This window comes from Dunckerocampus dactyliophorus, chromosome 1, assembly GCF_027744805.1.
Source record: "Dunckerocampus dactyliophorus isolate RoL2022-P2 chromosome 1, RoL_Ddac_1.1, whole genome shotgun sequence".
Taxonomy (NCBI): Eukaryota; Metazoa; Chordata; class Actinopteri; order Syngnathiformes; family Syngnathidae; genus Dunckerocampus; species Dunckerocampus dactyliophorus.
The window spans coordinates 42,786,869-42,807,697 of NC_072819.1; the positions used below are offsets into that span (position 1 = coordinate 42,786,869).

Below are 20,829 nucleotides of genomic sequence, written 5' to 3' on the forward strand. Positions count from 1 at the left end.
TCACACTTACATTGAAGAGATTACACAGGCTGTAGAAAGTCATGGTGTATAATAAATGCTTCAACTTGGGGCACTCACTGAGTGTGCTCAGATGGTAGGCATGGTTTGTGCACTATGCAAAGAGTAGTTGCTCACGGCAGCCTCATCTTTCTGCCCTGCATTTTAATCAGGAAATGTACAAATTCAGCGATTTTACTTCAGAAAATTATACAGAAAATGCATTTATAATACAGCTTAATGGATGAATATTTATATTTATTGTTCAGACTCTGCCTCCCCTGACCGCACGCCACTGAATATTTCAGCAGCCCCTCTCTGACAGTCTCCGTCACAACTGAGACAATGAAAATTTGTTAAGGTAGAATTTTAGATGCAGCTCTTGTGTGGCTCTCAGTAACTTGTGCAGGTGTGCTGTAACGTCACACTCCCGCCGTGTGTGAGGGTTGTCTCACACCATTCCAAAGAATGGCAAGACAAGCAGTTCGACAGAGTTTTAAACGTTTATTTCCCAAAATGTTACAAAACAAAGGAGAACAACACCTCTATAAAAACAAACATACAATGTTAAATATTGAACACATCAAATATACTAAACAGATGAATAAAGTAGTATAAGAACATCAATGCAACAAAGAATGAGATAATTAAAGGAAAGCTCTAACATATCAAACATACTTTAACCAAAAAAGAAAAGACAACTTTACCTCCTTAGAGAGAACTCGTGAGTTCCTCACACCCCAGCAGTCAGTGGCCAAAAGAAGGAATGCCATCCAACTCATTCAACATCCAACATCATTCACTTATACCTCTGAATAAGTGACGAGTAAAGGCCATTCTGAATAAATGTGTTCCGGTTCTAGAGGAGGTGAGTGACGGGCGGACAGGAAGTGACTTTGGGAGTTCCGAGTTGAGTTTCAGCTTGGCGTAGGTTACGGCAAGCTGTTTTTCTTAGGAATTTTTATTGGGGATTATTTTGCCTGTGGTGAGATAATTCAAACCTGCCATAAAAGCCTGTTTTTCCAGTTGTCAAGTCTGGTGCTTGTGTGTCTCACCGAACATTACAGTAACATTACTGACACCTAATGATCAGTGACCAGTGTAGAATCAAACGTATTTGAATGCGTCTTCTGAATGTCTTATGTTTATATTTAAATTCATTTAGCCATTTTTATACTTGAAAATGCTTAATTTATGCCAAAAAAAATACATAACATTTTCATAGAAATGAAACGGAACTTGTAAGATTACATTAAGATTACAAGTAACTGTGCTCGTTAGTGATATCAGGACATATGGCTTATTAACCATCCTGCCAAAGTATGCATATTTTTGACAAATAATAGTGTGTATTCAACCATGGAACAGCATCATTTATTTATTCATATATTTTTGACCGCGATAGAGTGAAGCCACGAAATTGGAAGCATGAAGTGGCGAGGGATTACTGTATATTCTATATTGCTGTGTGAATTCATGAAGAAAACGTTGTAGCAATTTTGCCGTCGTTGTGAATTCAAAATGGACACAAACAGGGCAGAAAATTGGGTTTGATTCCAGTGCCGACAGTGCATACGTTCAGTCTTACTTTTCTTACTGAGCAGCACTAATACATTTTCATACTTGTACTACTTCCTTTGTGTCCTCAGCTACATTACTCAATCACAGTTTACATACGGATTAGTGAGAAAATAACGTTTAACGTTGTCTTGTCACAGCACGTAGTCAAACGGCATGACACGGACATCATTTTGACATGTAGCTTTCACACCTTCACAAAAGCTGCTGATGTGTTGATGTTAGTTTTAAGTGCTCACGATTTGGGTCACTTGCGCTGAATTGATGTGGTTATTAAAAAAAACATTGTGCCCTTCTCACATGGTGGTGTTCATGATGCCACTTTCCAGGGCCTCACCCTCAACATAATCCGTTGGTTGGTCTTGTTGCATGCCAGTGTCAAAGGGAATTACTCGTTCAGGCTTTTTTCATACTGCTTATTATCCTTAGGGTCACGGTTGAGCTGGAGCCCATCCCAGCTGCCTTCAGGTGACAAGCGGGGTACACCCTGGACTGGTCACCAGCCACTGGCAAGGCGCACACAAACTCAAATTCACACAAGTCTCCAGTTAACCTAACACGCAATGTTTTTGGGATGCCAGAGTACTCACTCATGCACAGGGAAAACATGCCCAAAAGGAGATTTGAATGTTCAATCTCCTGACTATAAGGCCAACAGGTTAACCACTTGTCCACGGTGGAGCCCAAATTAAGCGTGATAAATTCCAACTATAAACCAAAGCATAACTGATAGCTGTTCTTAATAATCACCATCAAAAGGCATTGGTCCCAACACCTTTTCACCAGTTTATTAAAAGGCCACTGATTACCATCATACCAATTTGATCTCTGTCAGGACGTAAAACATATTTGTCAGAATAAACTCCTATTGCATTTTCCACAGTCAAGTAGAAAAATGTATGATAATGTTCCGAGAAACAAACTGTCTGGAGCAAGACATGATGCAATGTGGCAGACACCTCAAACACACATTACAGTACAATTTAAACTGTTTTAATATTTACAAGAAGATAGTATAAAGACTTTAATGCGTAGAAAAAATGCTTCCTACTACTATTACTTAAAGATTTTGTCATGAATAAACATCAAGTTCATTTTAAAGTAATGGAGACATTAAGGTAATTTAGTGTTTTCATGGCACTGGATACAATTATTAGAGCATTCAATGCTAAAAGTCCAAAATGGATCATTTTGGTTAAATGACTTCTTCAAAATGCTGTAAGATAAGTCCGTACTTCCTGGTTGCTTTAAACAAATACCGGTAATTTGCCACTATTGTCCTTTTAAAGCTGGATGCCTTTTTCTTGTATTATCTGGTTGCAGATGCAACCCAAGTGCTTAAACTTTGGTCCCAAATCATCCAGAAAGTGAAAATCCTCTCCCAAGTTGCCAAAAGACAGTTCATCCAGTGACTGACATTTGCTCTCCTCTCCTTCATAGGCATACTCATGGGGTTGGTATTGTGGGTGGTCCGCATGGTTTCCGTCAATCATGTGGAGTCTCTGTGGGATAACGGGGTTAAACTGCAGACTGGGGTTTTGCGTGATGCCATCGAAACATTCCTCTTACCCTGTTGAGGTGATCTGAAATATTCTGACTAGACAGTAAGCTGCCTGATGTGTGAGACCATGAGGAGCCTCCCTGCACACAGAGAGGTGGATTGTGAGTTAGTAGTGTGAGTAAATGTACACAATATGATGTAATGTAATCTGTAATTCAAATGTACTGCTACTGCAATAAAGACCTTTGTCTTTAAAAAAAGAAGAAGCTAGAATGAGTGAAACAGTTACCGTGAATTAAATATTACTCGAACCAGATTCTCCAGTTCATAGTTTTTAATGTAGCCAATAAAAATACACTGCCTAGCCAAAAACTGTCACTCTAATATTTAGTTGGATTGCCGTTAGCTGTGATTACGGCAGACATTGGCTGAGGAATTGTTTCCACAGTTTCTGCAATGTCACATTTATTTCTGTCCAGCGTTGCATTCACCGTTCCCAACCGTCCTTCCACTTTTTGCTATTGCGTTGGGCAGCTGTTAACCCGATTTTAGTAGTTTCAGCAATCTCCTTAGAGCAAGGGCTGGCAACCTTTACTATGAAAAGAGCCATTTTACCCCCTCGCCCGCTGAAGAAAAATAGTCTGCCTCAAAACTCAAGAGCTTATAAACCGTTAAAAGTGTCAGTCACGTCTCAATGAGAGCAAACAGGCAGGCAAACATCGGCTCCCCCTTCCTTCCTTGCACTCATCCAGTCACCAGTCAAAACTCTGCCAATATGCATTTGCGGTTTTAGAAAAAGTCTGATATTTTAAAACTCTCCTGAAAAGTGCACATTTTCCCCACTCAGGTGTTAAAAAAAATATCCGAGCATTACGAAGCGAGTCACAAGGAGCCGCGGGTTGCCAACTCCTGCCTTAGAGGTTTTCTCATGCTTGATGCATGCCAATAATTGACCCTTCTGAAACAGATTAACATCTTTTCACATTGTTTTTTTTAACAAACCGCATCAGTTATTGCCGGCTAACACACAATCACCCATGCAGTAATTATCCAATGGGAGACTCTTAACTATTTGGTAAATCCTTTTTTATTTGTATTTTTTCATGCACCCTAGACAACTTATTATTTTCACTCATAATTACCTGGTAGGTGTTAGCCTTGTTTGCAGCCGATGTGGAGTACTGAAATGAAGGGCAATAACATTGAGTCAGTCTTTGTAGGCCTGTTTTTGTGCATAATGTGCCACAATTGCAATATGTTTTGTGTGGTGTCTGGGGTGGTTTCTATCTGTGATTTGTTCATCTGACATCCGCCTCAATTGTGAGATTGTCCATACAGTATACTTAACGTATGGTCATCGTATTATAGCAGAATTATGGCTGGAGTTCCCCAATTGGGGTTGCTTTTTAAACAAAATGGTTTCTTAATTGGGTAACAGTGATCATAGATACAGTCAGAAGTCAATCTCATTAATGGTTGCTATTGGAAACATGACTGTATTTACTCACCATTGTGTGTCCCTTGTTGCCCTTGAAAGTGTCTCGGTGATATTGCTGGCCCAGTGAGGCCATGTCAGAGTTCATCTGTTAGGGACATACAACAGTACAGGTTTGGAAAATGGATGGCATCGCAAATGAGTGTATTCAAGGTCATTAAATGAGACAAATATGGTCTTGTTACTCACCAGAGTAAGTCCTGAATTGTAAGTATCAACATCTTCTGTCATTACTGGAGCCATCTTGGTGATCTGAAAATGCAATTCATCATTGCGAGCAAGTAGATAGTAGACCAAGTAGATGCAAGACCCATGATAAGTGTGTGTGTTTTTATATAGTCAAGTGTTTTTATACGGCAAATATTTTCGACTGGCCGTGTTTGGTGGTGCTGTAATATTTATTTCCACTTTTTCTTATCTCTTTATGGTTTGCGTTTTTTTTAACAATCTTTGAAAATTTTTTGAAAACACAAACTTAAGTGTAGAGCTGCAACAATTAATCGATTAATCGATGGTTAATCAATACCCGATTAATCGACAACTGTTGTAATTGATAAATCGTTTTTTTATTCAAATATGTAAATATCCTCTGATTTCAGCCTCTCAAATGTGAATTTTTTTAATTTCCGTAGTCACCAATGTAAGCAGACCTATAATCTTTGTGGTTTAGCCAAACCAAGATAGTCACACATATCAGCTTTGACTTTCGAAAACAGTGACTAACAATTTAGCCTCTTTTTCGATATGTGGCGGACCAAACCACTAACTGTAGGTGTTTGCTTCATATTAATTTGGTCGACTAAGTAAAATTCTCATGATTGTATTTTTGTGCACATCTTTTGCTTTACTGAAGCTATTTGACAAACGTTGATATTGTAATATTTAACATTATTTGAACAGAATATTCAAGCAGCAACTTGGTGTTTGTGCACTTATTTCAGTTCAAATCTATATCTAAATCATTAAAAATGCAGAAATGAAAAATATATTTTTCAAATCCGATTCATCGATTAATTGAAAAAATAAACAACCGATTAATCGGTTATTAAAATAATCGTTAGTTGCACCCCTATTTAAATTTTCAACCTGAAGCAGAAATTGCTATTGGATTTGCAGTTTTTATTTACTATTACTATTTTTAAATGATTGTCTCATTCACTCATAGACATTTTATCAATCACTAAGCTCACCACATAATAATCTTGGGCCTGAAAGTATCGATAGTAATACCTGCATGGTGCCCCGCTTTTGTCCATTAGCAAAGGTCATAGCCATATCCTTTGTTGGTGTCAGCAGCAAAGATGGTGCAGTCTACCAGATGTGCATCAGAAAATAAATTAACAATAACCACACAAATGAAATACAATAGCTGTTTCATTCACTATTTTCATTCTTCGTAATTAGTGTAACCACAACAGAGCCAACACACCTTGCATTCAGCACCACCTCCTTCTTGATTGTACTTAATTAAGGTCTGGTGGCCTTCATCTGGTTGTACCTCGGACAAGTGCATGAACTTTTCTTTACACTCACACACCAAGAGGAATAACAGTCCTGCAAACACACAAGACAGACAGTATATATTTTAAGTATGCATAAGGTGAGCTGTCAGTGCAGTCATCAATGATTTCCTTAATGAGGGAGCTTTGCTGGGAGTAGTAACACTGCTGAGTGGAATATTGCAAATTCTTCCATTTTCATAACTTGTATTGCAAATTTAGAGTGACAGAAGAGGAGATCAAAAAGGCATGTCTGTCAAAAGAGCAATCAAAAAGTGACAACTCTATGAGTACTATATTTTGTACTATGAGCCTGTCAATGAACACATAATTCAGATAATCCATGAAGAATATTCAATATAGTGGAACAAAGATCAGCAACAGCTGCATTCAAACCTGTGATGCAAAGTAAAAAAGTTACTGGGGTGCAACTTGACAGGATGGAGATTGCGTTGTTCCCAACAAATTCATGTTCATGTTAACCCCCATACAATAACAGCGCAGTAAAACGACAACACATACAGTAGAAATATGAACAGTATTCATGCCAACTCACTTAGTGTAAGAACGCAGACAAATATGTCCGAAACTTTATTTACTTTATTACATTCATTATGTCTGACGCGAAAGATAAGCATTTACCGCTGTTTGATCGCCTTCTGTTCAATTAATTTATGCCTTTATTAGGGATGTCCGATATTGTTTTTTTGCCGATAACCCATATGCCGATATTGTCCAACTCTCAATTTCCGATTCCGACATCAACCGATATCGATATGTGTAACATCACATATCATGTCATGGAATTAACACATTGTGGTGAACCACAATATTGTTTTAGACATTTTGGACATTTCTCTTGGCGATACCAACCAACCAACCAACCGTACTTCCGTACTCATGAGGTTGTTGTAGCAACTTAGCTATTGTTAAACAATTATTGCTCGTTGAGTTGAGTGGAGAGTAAACTGATTGGTACCACCTACCTCAACTCCTGTCTCGTTGTGAATCGCATCTCCACATTTGGTGACCCTTGATATGGGTAAAAATGTTGACTGACAACAGAGACAACGGGACCGTGCCGGCGTCTCTACAAGCTAACAAGTTAGCTAACGTCGGTGCTGTCTGCAGCACATTCACATCTGTGGTTTTAACATATCAAGCCCATTTCCGACTGCGAGGAATAACACAGGATGTGACAAAGTATTTCCACGTATTGGTGCCGCTGGATGCCTCGATGACGGCAAGTACGGGAGCCCATAGGCCTATATATGCAACAGTTTTGAATTAACGATTTAACCGATACCGATATCAACCGATATTGCATTTTCATGGCAATGTTGGGCCGATATTATTGGACATCCCCAGTCTTTTATGCAACACACAATGCACACTCGCAAGCTGTTTACAGCGAATCATTTCATCGGCATGCACCGTTACTGGCCTCCATGCCTGTCAATCTGGGTTTTGTTAATGTGTTTTCTGAAATGTTAATTTGATTTGACTTTTGTTTATTTGTTTATGTTAATTTGCTTTATAAAATGTAAGTGTTTCACAGTTGTTTTGCACTTCTCAGCCATCGGAAATAGGAGGACAAGAAGACGGGATGTAACATCTCCGGGGAAGATTTTGCAGTCGTGCATTTCACATTTCTAATAGTTATTCTTTTTTGGATTTTTTCGTATCTATCACAGTGTAGTTGAAGATGACGATACTCACCTAAAAATAACAGCAATCCTGCTAGGATCAGTCCAATGCCAGCTGGTCCCAGACTCGTTGAGAGCTGTTTACGGTGACATACCTCTCCCTCTTCACAGTCACACACCATTATGACCACACTGTCCTCTCCAGTTATGCCTTGCTGATCCTCAATGAGAAGGGGCACTGTGTAATTTCCATAAGGAAGTGTCTTCAGGCTAACTAGCCCAACTTCCTCACCTGAAGGAGAATGTAGAGAGAAGCATGCAGGGGTCTTGTAATTTGGAGCAATTTCAGCTTAAACAGAAGCTGTATTTACCAGCAGAGGTGTCCACTTTCCATCGCTGCAACTGGGTTGCATCTTCACTTTTCAGTGAGATGGTGAAGGGCCCGCTGTAAGGATGTAAGTCCAGATCCTTTGGAGCAAGCATGACCCTGTTTAACTTGTTTCTGCACATTGTGACACTATTGTTCATCAGCTTTGGATTGTTGTCATTGATATCCTGGAGGTGAACAAGGATGGTGCCTGTGCTTGTGGCTGGAGGCTCACCTTGTTAACCACAGCAAAGAAAAGAGCACCATTTGTATTGTTTTTTTAATAATATATATTTCTTTGTTTTGTAATATACGGTAGTGGCTTCATACCATCATCAACTGCACCGATCAGTATTTTATAAATGTTGTCATGAACAAAGGGCGACTCCCTGTCCATCTTCTTCGTGGTTGTGACTTGCCCTGTTTTCTTGTCAATGGTCACCCAATCAGCTGCATCTTCTAACAGTGTAAACCTAAAAAACAAGTAGTGCATTCACCCTGAATTGCATCAATCAGTATACTCATATTGTCATTGATTATGCGATTATTGTTATTACAATGAATAGGCAAACGTTCCGTCCATCTCCTCTGTATAGTTTCTGTAAGCATGCTACCCGTAAAAACAAAATCCCACCCACTCTACCTTCAACATTTTAAGCAGGTGCCCAATTGATTTTGAATGATATTTGACACAGGATGTCCAAGTTACCTGGGGTCAGAGGTCCGATTAGCAAACACACATTTAAAATTACATTTTAGTTTTGGATGCAGAACACAATGCATGGGAGTTAAAAATGATGAATGAAATTAACAAAAGAGTGCTTAACGTAAATCTTACCTTTATTGAAAATTCTTGTTGGAAAGACGACGATGAGCGTAGAGAGATGAGGGAAGGGGACGTCAACTTCGTACTTTGCAATTAATTCTTTCTTGAAATCAATAGCGTTTTTCACTTTCTTTATCAAATGGCTGGCACTCACAGCTTTTTTTTTGGCCCCATGGCGGGTTATTTAGCAGTCAGGGTCAATAAAAAATGTAATAAAATAAAATGTAATAAAAGTTAACAGATGAAAAGATTTTTTACATGCAATGTTGACAGCGGACGAAAACTGGGGCAACATTTTGGTGAATGTTTTCATCAAACCCGAATCATACGTTTTGGAAAACCAAGCTTTGACTCTAATTGAAATAAAATAAAGCATCTGCTTCTTTTCAGAAGATGTCCCTCTATGTCCGGATTTGCTGTTATTTTGAGGTACCCATTCATACATCATCCAACATGAGGAGTATTTCATAAAGTGGTTATACTGTAATCTCGTCAGGCATGCTATACGTAAACACCAACCTAATTTTTGATATGTCCGAGTCGACATCATGAACCTTTGGCGTGTAGAGCAGCCTTCCCGGCTCCTCCTCTTCCTTCTCAAAGATTTCAACCGGATCTTTTTCAAACTCAGGAGGGTCATTGACATCTGTCACTTTCATTGTGACGTTAACTGAATTAGAAAGGTGCAAGCCTCTGCTCATAGCTGCTGCGTCTCCACAAACATATAATGGTTCCTCGTTCTCTACCCCAATCTGCAGGGTTGTAGTAGTTGGCTTCTCAAAATCTTTCCCCTGTAGGGACACAAATGCAAAGTCAGCTGTGGTGCAGTTCGAGCTTTGTGGTGAATTGTAGGCCTGAAAAAGACAAGTTTACCTTGATGACACTCACGATACCCTCATTAGTCTCAGGGTCAGTTTCAATTTTGTAGTTGTTTTCTTCATTTCCTTTGATGAAGAAGTATTTAGCCCGCCAGCCGGGGGTTTTAGGAGTGTCTTTGTCTTCTACTGCAAGCCTTAAAACATTTTCGCGTGTGACCATTTCTTGAATTTCACCATGGTACTGGACAGAAAGAACATCAAATGCATGGCCATTAACAGTAACACCATTAGTACTACCGTAGTTTCCGGACTATAGAGTGCACCGGTATATAAGCTGCACCCACTAAATTTAAAAAAAAAAAGATTTGCACATATATAGGCCCGCTGGTCTATAAGCCGTAGGTGTCCACGTCGTAACATGGCAGATTTAGTACACAGAAAGATGTGACACTGAAAGATTTTTAAAACTTTGAATTAAATAAATGTTTTTTTCAAACAGTGCCAAACAGTGCATGTAATACGGCGAGTTGAACAGTAGCCGACCAGTGCTACTATGAATACATACTTTTTATGAACTATGCTATGATATGAAATATGCTCATTTTTAATTTACCCGACATGTTAGGTGCATCTGTACAAAGTATTGGTATCGGATCTGTTCTCGCTGATACCTGCCTGAATTTTACTCAGTTTCAAATCGGAAAATAAATAATTAGTATCGCACCTCACTAATGATGAGGGCGCGTGCACAAAGTATAAAATGACTGCTCTGAAGCACACGAGATGTCGCGAGAACAGAACGCGACCACAAATTAGCCGCAAAACTGTATAAGCCGCAGGGTTCAAAGAGTGAGAAAAAAGTAGCAGTTTATGCACTGGAAATTATGGTATTTAAAGAATGTTATCAAACATGCTTGCCTTCTTTGCTTTGAACGTTGGTGGATGACTGTTGCTGTCAATAATATTCAGAGTGATCACAGCCGTTGATGACAAGGATGGCTTTCCATGATCTTTCGCTTGAAGTATTATCTCATACTTCTTTACTTTCTGAAACATGAATGAAGACAAAAGATCATTTTTGGGATGTCACTTGTACAAAACCCTGAGCGCCTTCAAATACAGCTTTAAGTAGAAAGTCGACAAGACTTACGTCGTAGTCAAAACATCCTTTAAAGGTAAGCTGTGCCATTCTGTCGTCAATCCGGTGCAAGTCAATTTTGGGGACTTGTGGGGACTGTGATATGACACTCAGGGTCACTGTGGAGTTTGGGGTGTCCGCTTCATCAGGGTCTGTGACCTCTATCCTAACTGGCAAGTAGCCTTCGCGGGATGTGACACACAGGAAGTGGGAGTAAGAATTAAGAAAAAGTAGGATGTGAATAAAATAAATATTCAGTTAACCCAATTTAGATTTTTTTTAAGGCGATATCAGTTTTAAAAATGCTATTTACATTGTTTTTCACATTTTGACAAAAAAAACTATGTCTAAATATCTAACAATTTGTAGCAAAATGCAGGTAGCGTTCGGGTTACACCGCTCCGAGTTTCGGTGTTTCATTGTTACGTGCACTTCAATATGTCTCCCAAGCGTAAGGCAGGCTCTTCTGGTGGAAATACACCACGGAAAAGAAAAGACATCACCATGGAGGTGAAAATGAACATGAAAAGCCCTGAGAGGAGAAACAGCAACCTATATTGGCAACACGTTCGACTAGCACGACATCATTAGGGGTAAATATTATATCCTTTCAGCATGTGAAAGCATCTGCTCTTATGAAAGCGACAGTAATAACTAAGCAGTGCAGTCGTCTCTATTCTTTTAGTTGGGAAGGAATTGTTCTTTTTTTTATTACTTTCATATAATTCTTGTATTTAATCGTTTATTACTATACCTTACAAGTTCTTATTGTGTTCTATGTACAGTGTGAATGATTTAGGAGTTAATTTAGGTCAGGGGTGTCCAAAGTGCGGCCCGGGGGCCATTTGTGGTTCCTGGCTGTTTTTTTATTGGCCTGCCGCACATGCGAAAAATATAATTTAACAAGAAAACTAAAAAAATATTTAAAAAATTTTAAAATCACCACAAATTTTACAAGAATAAATTCAAAATATTAAAATGAAAGAATTGTAATCTAAGTCATACAAGTCACACATAACGTAGTGTTGAAATATTAGTAATAATATGTTTTTTTTAAGTTGTAATATTATGAGAAACAAACAAAACAGCAAATAAAGTTCTAATTTTTGGAAAATTTGGATCTGAAGAAAGTTATATTATGAAAATAAAGTAAAAATATTATGGGAATAAAGTCACAATTATGAAAAGAAAATTTACAAGAAGAAAGTTGATATTCCCCCCAAAAATCCCAACAGAAATTGAAAAAACGGATGTAATTTTATGAGAATAAAGTCAAAATATTATGAGAAAAAAGTTGTATTCCAATGAAAAAAAAAGTCACAATTTTACTAGCATAAACTGATATTATGAGGGAAAAAGTCATTTTAGTAGCACGGAGTTAATAAACAAAAAAAATTTAAGTTATAATAGTATGCGAAACAAACAAAACAAAAAAGTTAGGCGGGGGAAAAAGTTACAGTATTATGGAATAACGTCAAAGTATTATAAGAATAAAGTCATAATATTCTGAAAAGAAAATTGACAAAGATGATTTCAGAAGTATGTTGAAAAATGTAAAAAAAAAAACAACAACAGCAAAATATGGGAAAAAAGAGCAAAGTTCCTAATAATAATACGCTTTTTAACCTATATCACAAGGCTGAGATGCAGTTTTTTCTTGAAATATATATAAATTCTTAGCATATTTACATGTCTTGCTTTGCAAAATATGGCCCATGCATCCAATCATATTTCACTGTGGCCCTCGCTGGAAAAAGTTGTGACACCCCTTATTTAGGTGTAGGTGACCGCTGGCCACCTACAGATCGCTATAGATTCGGCTAGAAGTCACCAGGATTATTCAAAATGGTGCAAAATCCATATTATTAACACAATGTCTTACTGATGTGCAACACCACTGATTTCCTTTCCGTTCCGATACCGAGTAAAATTCAGGCAGATCACCGATACTGATCCTAAAATCATTAGAAAATCATCTAATGTGTGTCTTCTTCTTTTCCTTTCAGCTTTTCCCTTCAGGGGTCGCCACAGCGAATCGATTGCCTCCATCTAACCATGTCTTCTGCATCCTCTTCTCTCACACCAACTACCTTCATGTCCTCTTTCACTAATGTGTGTGGTAAATAAAAAAAAAAAGTGTATTTCAAATCATACCATAGCTAATACTATAAAGAATACAAGACATTAGAGTAATGTACTGTATTTATTTATTTAAAACTCTTAAGTGTATTTAAGTACGTATGCTATTAGAGTATAGCCAAGCTAATACACTATACAACAGCAAAAAAAAGTACAACATTATATAAAATATGTGAAAATAGTGTTTTACACAATAATTAAAACAAGTAAAACAATAAGACCATTTTAATGAATTATTAATTATTAAGACCTACTATAAGAATGCATTACACACTTAAGGAAATGTAGTTCCCACCAACCACGTATCATTTAGACAAGTCATTTAGTTATTTTCCACTGTGTTCCTATTAAAGATATACAAGACCTCAATGACTTTAGTATCAAAGTATCGCTTTTTTGATTTGAGAATCGATCTTAGAGCATAAAGATCTGGTGTCGAAGTTATCCATATTTCAGTATCGATCCCCACATCACTGCAATTTGTTGCATCTTATCTAAATGATACACAGTTGGTGGGAAGTACTTTTCCTTCCGCCTGGGTAAACTGCGTAACTGCAGCAGCACACTCCTGAGTCAGTCGGCTGAAACAAAAGGTGTACCTAAGAAATAAACAAACAAGTACCAATATGAGTTTAAAATGTAAAAAAAAACAATTTAAAAGTTTTTCCATAATGCATTGCGTCACTCGCACTCAATATACCTAAATATAGTTTAAAATAAATAAATAACTCTGATGTATTGTATTCTTTATGCTATGAGCGATGCTATGCTTTAAAATACACTTCTGTTTAAAGTTTACCAGAAATACTCGGTGTATTTCTCCAAAGTATTGGTATCGGATCAGTACCGCCAAAACCAGCCTGAATTTTACTCAGTGTTGGAACGGAAAGGAAATTGTTGGTATCCGACATTGCCAGTTATGTTATGTTATGTTGTCACACTTTTTGTTGAATGACTACAGGCAAAAACTCACCCTCTGGTGTGTTCTCCGTCACATCAGCACTCATTCGCGGATGGAGGAATCTTGGAGCATTGTCATTAATGTCCTTTACTTCTACATCAAATGCCAATTCTCTGTCTATTGTTCTCCCTGTATTTCTGTCCAAGATGTCAAACTGGATCTGTGGGGAGGGACATGTTATGGTTGTCAAGGTGATGATTAAAGATAAAGGAAATTCATGATGCAATTTGCCCTCACGTGAAACAAGGCATGCTTCTCTCTGTCAATGGTTTTATGGGCGTAGACCTTCCCACTTTGTTGATCAACTGAGAACAGACCCAGGGGCTCCTCAGTCACACCCATTCCACTTATAACATATTTATGATTAACGTGTTGATACGTCTTATCATTGAACAGCTAAAAAGAAGAAACACAGTTGAGTTGTTGGCTGCATGTTGTAACTACGCCGACTGGTGTTTTTGTCCAGAAAAATGTTGCTTTAACCTTAGATATTTCTTTGGGGAACGGCCCGTGGTCTTCCTCAACTATTTCAATGGTAGACAAAACCCATCTTCTTTTGGAACGCACCAAAAGCTCCTGTTGATGATAAATAGCCCTTACCAATTCTTAATTCATGCAATTCATTCTGGAACTGAAAGAGTTACCCGCTTGGCGCGCTGGCTGTGGTGTCCTCCAGGAAAGGCAAATGTAGCTGTGACTAAAGCCTACAAAAACAACAGAAACAAGATCACTCAGATAGCACTGAGCTCCGTCAGTGCTCAAACATCTGTCACCTGCAAAATCATAGATGCACCTGATTGATGTGTTTTACATGTTTTTTTTCCCCTTTAATTCAGGAGAAATTGGGGATCTACAGGAGATTAAGCTTTACCACTTTGGCTTTTGATATCCTATACAGTGTTACCTTGGTTAGCATTAGGGATGAGCAAGTACACCACTATCTGTATCTGTAACTGTATCTGTATCTGTATCTGTATCTGTTCACCCATTTAAATGATCTGTATCCGTACTCTGAGTGGGTGGGGCATAAAGCGGAAGTGAGCGTGGTTTAGCCAGAAACGGGAGGGGCTTAAATCAGTACATTATTTTAGCCTGAAATGGACATGGATCGATCAGAAGTTGCTATATTTATTGTTTATTCAGCTACATGTGTACTGTGTATGTGTGTAAGTGATCTGTAAGACTTTTAATAATTTGTTAATGATCGGTGTGAAGTTGGAGATTCATGCAAACATCCAGTGATGGCAAACAGGGAAATAATCAGCCTTCTTCACTGTGTTTTTCCTAAAAGCATCAGTACTACGAGTACTAAGTTTTCCAACTAACTTTATATCACCAGCCAAATTAGAAGCAAGCAGACGGGGGACAAAAAAACCACGCAACGCAACACGAGCCATTTACAGCTCTGTCTTGTCCAATACACCGTGTACGTTATGAAACAAGTTTACCCAGTAATTTAGATATAAACCGAAACAGAGGCCAGCTGATGAAAACCTAAAAAAAAAAACCTGTCTGGAGTGGAGGCAGTGACCAACGCGACACGATCCGTTTTCAACTCTGTCTTGCCAATTGCACTGCGTACGTTACGGAACGAGTTTACCAACTAACTTTCAATATCATACAAACCGAAATGGAGACGAGCTGAGGAAAAGTGAGTACTGATTCGAGCAATGTGAGCTGTAGTTAAGCCAAGCAAGCACAGAGAGATCGTCAGTCACTGTCTGTGTGTGAAAGAGTGAGGCACCGCTCCTCTGACTGCAGATGGCAACAAGTCTGTCTAGGGAGGGGCGGTCACTGTGTGTGACTGGCCAATCACAGAGTGTGAAGAGTGAATACATAAATTGTTACTCGGTGAGGATGTTGCTTCAGAACAAGTATGGATAATGACGAGCTGTACTCGTTTCATGCTCGTACTCTGCAAAAATGCGTTACCTGTAACGGATACTCGTCTAAAAGGAGTACCGGGCTCAGCCCCAGTTAGCATCATAAATCTGTCTCAGAAGGTCTGACTCAAACTGAAATGTACGCCAACCAAATCAATTTTCCCCATAAGAAATAATGTAAATCTAATTGATCCGTTTCAGGAAGCCAAAAATGTTGACACAAAACACATGTTTACGGTTTTACAATTACAGTTTTACTTGCATAAAACAATTTGAAATGCTAACCGTGGCGTACGCTAACCGAGGTTCCACTGTACTAGCCTGTGACTTGCAATTTTGCTGTCATTTTAGGTCACTTCAAAATTAAGAGTAAAGGGTTTCACTGTAAACAGAAGTTTACATTTTTTTTCCGTCTTTTATATTTATTTTTTATTTTATGACAGTAAAAAAGTGAAATGTTTTCTTTATGCAGTGACTTGCCTTTCAAGTGGTATTCTTCCCTCTATGCATTCCTATACGCTTCAGTCACACGTTTTATTTTATTTTTATGTATTTTGGCAGCTGTTTGCTCCCCTTTATGTGTACATGACAGGTAAGAATGTTACCTGTACTGCTCATGAATGTTTTATGGTGGCGACAGCTTGACACTGGAACATATTATTTTGCTGTGGCAAAAATGTTGTTGTATTTCCAAATAAACTGTCGGTCAACCAGCAACCAGCAAAGTCTGCTGTATTGGGAAAATCCTCTCAATTCTGTTTTTGCGATCAAAGCTCTCATCTTATTCTTTTACATTACTGAGTAAAACACATCCAGTCATTATGGAAGAACAGTAAAAGTGTTTTCTCTGTTGCCTTTTGTGATTGTTTGTTGTAGTTGTATGTACTTTATTGATCCCACAGCGGGGAAATTTACTTGTTCTATCTTGTTGAATCTAACTGTTAGGTTAGATTGCAGTATTCACCTGTGAAATCTAAGCAGTTGCCTGGGTTAAACATTAACGTGCAGGTGTTGTAACAGTGCAGTGTGAAATATGAATTCAAACTTAAAACAAAGTGAATAACAGTAGCACACATCCAGGAAAAATAAAATTCGTTCTACAATTACACTCATTCAATAGGCCATAATCGTGCAGCATCTAAAGCACCAACTCGAAAAGTTCAGAATCGGATATCTCGACCATCCGTATCACTATGGTAATATTAGACATTAGCAGTGTGGCGTAACAACGCAACTCCTTCTGAAGAAATGCACTGTGATGTGTGATGTGGCATATTCATTAAAACTGGAGGTATTTTAGAAATAGACCTACCAGCAGAAGAAGAGAAACTGTCCTCATCTTGTCTTTCCAGCTCTCCAGCAGCTCTGTGTTTATGCTACCAGCTCCGATGCACAACACAGCCCACTGTGCCTGTAGGCAGCAAGTTGCTCTACTTCATTGTATCAACAAAGGAGTGTTTGTTCACATGCACAGTATTTTAAATACTATCTTTTTACCTACACTGACTTGCGGTTGTGATTTGGGCATACGCATTTACATTTGCTATATTTGAGAGTGTTTATTGAATGTGGAAGCGTCAATCTTAACCGAGCTCTACCAATGTGCAAAGAAACAACACACTAGGCTTAGGGTATACCTGTCTTTGCCCTTGTTGCCGTCTGCAACTGATTGCCGAACATCCTCACCTTCGACACATTACACAGAAATGCTCCTATAAAGTTATCCAGCCCTTCCAATACGTGATGAGAAATTTGAAAAACGGAGTAGATATACACTGGATACTGTATGATATCGTCTTCATTTGGCTGGTGGCGAACACCCTCCCCTTTATTATATGAGACAATATTTTAGATAATAGTGTCGTATGGAGCCCCCGAGCGGACATGGGCAAAAAAATGTTGATGGGTAAAAAAAAAACAACAAAAAAAAACCTTTGCAAGATCTATGTGAAACTACTTCCACCATACATCACAAACAGGAAGTCATGCCCTAAGTTGTTACACTAACGACACCATTGCTTCTGTTCAGTGGCCATTATCAGCTGTTAAGCCTCAATGGCGATACTTAGATCAGGAATTAGATTAGATACTGTCACTCCTTAACGCCTACTGTCACAAATACGTCACACACCGTTTGGCAAGCACTTGTTTCTGGTAGTATCAGCCCGTGACGGACATACAGTCATCCCTCGCTACATTGCGGTTCGAACATTGTTCCCTCGGTCTCTCGCGGTCTTTAGAAAATTTCTAAATTAATAAATATTATTTGCAAAAAATATTTAAGGTCAAGTTATATACTGAATTCTCGCCGCTAGGTGTCAGTAATGTTACATGACATTAGATTAGATTACCTTCACACTGCATGTAATCAGCCATGGCATGTCTGACATGACATACTTCTCCTCCCAATTCTCCTCCCATTTTGAGTGGAAGTGGTGAGGTTTTGGTCCTTCAAGCCCCAACTCCATTTGAAACACTTTCATAAGGTTAGAATAAGTAAATCAGAAAGGCTAACTAGTTAGCTTGCTATGCTAGCGGTGGCCATCTCTTGTGTCTGTGCAGTGATCCCGTAGCCTGTGCATTACAGTTGTCTAATGTGTTGTAAACACAGAATAACAGGCGTGTAAAGGTGACTATAGGAGTGTTATTTCATGTCTACAGGTCGCTAATCATGGTAAAAATCGTATTTAGAAAGTCATAACCAGGTTTTCTATGCTCTGACAAGGAAAATATTTCATTTATTAATATGATTCCTACTTCACAGAACTTCACTGAACACGGTCGGGTCTGTAACTATTTAACCATGATAAATGAGGGCCGACTGTATTTCCTGCTGATGCAAGAGGGCGACTCCATTTGAGACACGGAGAAGGCTGGAAATTAGTAGCAATCGTTGTACATAAGGTAAGTTGTCCTAAAACAAAAATACTCACCTTCTTATTTTGTGCTTATACAGCCTACGTAATAATGTGAACTATGTGTGACAAGCATTTTTGAATATAAGCAACAGGAGACACGCTGAAGGAGCCTAGTTTATAATTTCACTGACTAATTTAGTCCACAGTTTAATACTTTGGACTTTGTTCTTATACGGATGTTTGTGCCACATAAAAACGAGCTGCTTTCCAAATTGTATAGTTGCCTGCATTATTTAATTGGATTCTGATTTGTGAATTTATTAAGTCTAAACTGTCTTACTTGTTGATGTTAGAACATGTTATTTTAGTTGACTATCGGTCATGATTTTTTAAATTACTTTTGTTGAGACAGAATGTAAAAAGTAAATATGGCCGTTTTTCTATAACGTCCATTGCATATTGCAGTAGTTGTCTCATTTTGCACAGTGGAATGGGAGTCGAGAGCACTGACCATTGGGCCAAAACCCCAGACTGTCAACCCAGCGTTCAGCGCGGCTCTTAAGGCAGAGGGAGTGAGGTTTTACCGATGTACACTTGCCGGCTGGCATCCGTTCCATTTATTTGTGAGTTGCATCAAGTGGCATCACCGTAAAACAACCATCATGTGTTCATTTATTACATAAGATGTGACCTGACATTAGTTTGAGGGAAGAGCTGCTGCTTACATCGGTATCAGTTGATACATTGGAATATTATCATATGTTACAATTCACAGTTCCACATGTCCAAAAAGCAGCAGGAAGAAGCAAAGCTTTATTAAATTCTTACCCCCATCCGTTTCACATCAATTACAATACATTTGTTCACTTCCCGTATTTTAAATGTACTCTATGCCAATTTTAAATACACAGCACTATAACCATGTGATAAAATAGGAGTCAGAGTTTGTAGTCATTGTAAATAAATGATATAACAGTCATAAATAATAAGTATATCATACTAATAACTGATTAAAGGGTTAATAGTTGGATGATGAGTGAGTCAAGACATTGTTCTCACAAACAATGAAGAGTTAGTACTAAGTGCAAGAGTGGTTAGGTATTATGGTATGTACCGTACACAGAGGTTCAGGACTCTTCTTCCTTGTACTTTGTCAACATCAACTGCTTGTGCTGTTTCTTGAAATGGCTCATTTTAGTGCATTTTTTAAGTTCTTTACTCAGTCCGTTCCATAATTTGATTCCACATACCGATAAGATGAAGGTTTTTAGGATTGTCCTCGCATATACTGTGCATTTTAAGTTTAATTTTAAAGTCATTTATGTATAGGTTGAACAGTTTTGGTCCCGCTATTGACCCCTGGAGTACACCGCAAGATACATTTAAGGCTGCACTCTGCCTCTTGCCATGAATCAGCTGAGATTGCTTTTGGACACCTGTGACCTCCTAAATGGGTCACTGATTCCAAAATCTTGGGAAAATGGCTTCCAAGAAGCTTTAACTGATGCAATACTTCCCAGTACTGTTGGCCATTTAGCATAGCTACAGTTTATATCCACGCACCGCAATAATCAGTTAATGCATTTGTGCCCAACTACAGTATAATCTAACCCTCAAATTAAAAATGGCATGATTGTAGTTAGTTTTCTCTCTGTACTTTTAAAAGTTCTGGGTACATTTACTTGGCAGACTTTTGAGTGTTTGTAATGGACACTGCCGTGCCAATACATAGGCGCACGTAAACAGAAATGGATATGCAACTTTTCCCACTCTCACAGCCCAGCCCACAACCATGGGTTTACTAACACTACTTTGGAACCAGCTGAAAAGACAGTGGCCCCCAGGCAATAAGATCAATATCTCCATTCCTCTGTCCGTCTGAATAAACTACAACACACCAACCTCACTGCTGGACCAAACCTGGTGTTATTATTAGCGCAATTATTACAAATATGAAACTTTACAGTATCAATAAATTCTGTATCCAAGCTCATCTAAGATGGTCTGATGTCAAACGAAAGGCTTAGCCGCATGTGTTTTGAAAAGTCTAAACTTGAAACACTGTAGTTCTTGTCAGCGACAATGTTTCTTTCAGGCAAAGGAGGGAAAATGGATTGCTACGG

The 20,829-nt window shown here is 38.4% G+C and overlaps 1 protein-coding gene across 2 annotated transcripts in view; it reads right to left on the reverse strand.

Moving 5' to 3' along the window:
- Positions 1 to 333: 333 nt before the first annotated feature.
- The window catches only part of cdh26.1 (cadherin 26, tandem duplicate 1), a 28,305-nt gene continuing 7,809 nt past the window's right edge, over positions 334 to 20,829 (reverse strand). Inside the window, exons 1-19 of one of the 2 annotated variants that reach the window (XM_054784678.1) lie at positions 17,161 to 18,110; positions 14,610 to 14,669; positions 14,449 to 14,541; positions 14,203 to 14,361; positions 13,978 to 14,125; positions 10,878 to 11,047; positions 10,646 to 10,774; positions 9,783 to 9,968; positions 9,429 to 9,700; positions 8,414 to 8,556; positions 8,088 to 8,318; positions 7,790 to 8,008; positions 6,001 to 6,125; positions 5,802 to 5,882; positions 4,761 to 4,823; positions 4,585 to 4,659; positions 4,219 to 4,257; positions 3,145 to 3,216; positions 334 to 3,077 (exon numbers count right to left, since the gene is read on the reverse strand). In XM_054784678.1, coding sequence (XP_054640653.1) covers positions 2,859 to 3,077; positions 3,145 to 3,216; positions 4,219 to 4,257; positions 4,585 to 4,659; positions 4,761 to 4,823; positions 5,802 to 5,882; positions 6,001 to 6,125; positions 7,790 to 8,008; positions 8,088 to 8,318; positions 8,414 to 8,556; positions 9,429 to 9,700; positions 9,783 to 9,968; positions 10,646 to 10,774; positions 10,878 to 11,047; positions 13,978 to 14,125; positions 14,203 to 14,361; positions 14,449 to 14,541; positions 14,610 to 14,669; positions 17,161 to 17,187 — 2,511 coding nt within the window. In that variant the 5' untranslated portion in view covers positions 17,188 to 18,110 and the 3' untranslated portion in view covers positions 334 to 2,858. Of the gene's footprint in view, positions 3,078 to 3,144; positions 3,217 to 4,218; positions 4,258 to 4,584; positions 4,660 to 4,760; positions 4,824 to 5,801; positions 5,883 to 6,000; positions 6,126 to 7,789; positions 8,009 to 8,087; positions 8,319 to 8,413; positions 8,557 to 9,428; positions 9,701 to 9,782; positions 9,969 to 10,645; positions 10,775 to 10,877; positions 11,048 to 13,977; positions 14,126 to 14,202; positions 14,362 to 14,448; positions 14,542 to 14,609; positions 14,670 to 17,160; positions 18,111 to 20,829 lie in introns of those variants that run through there. The other variant, XM_054784670.1, reaches the window with a different exon arrangement.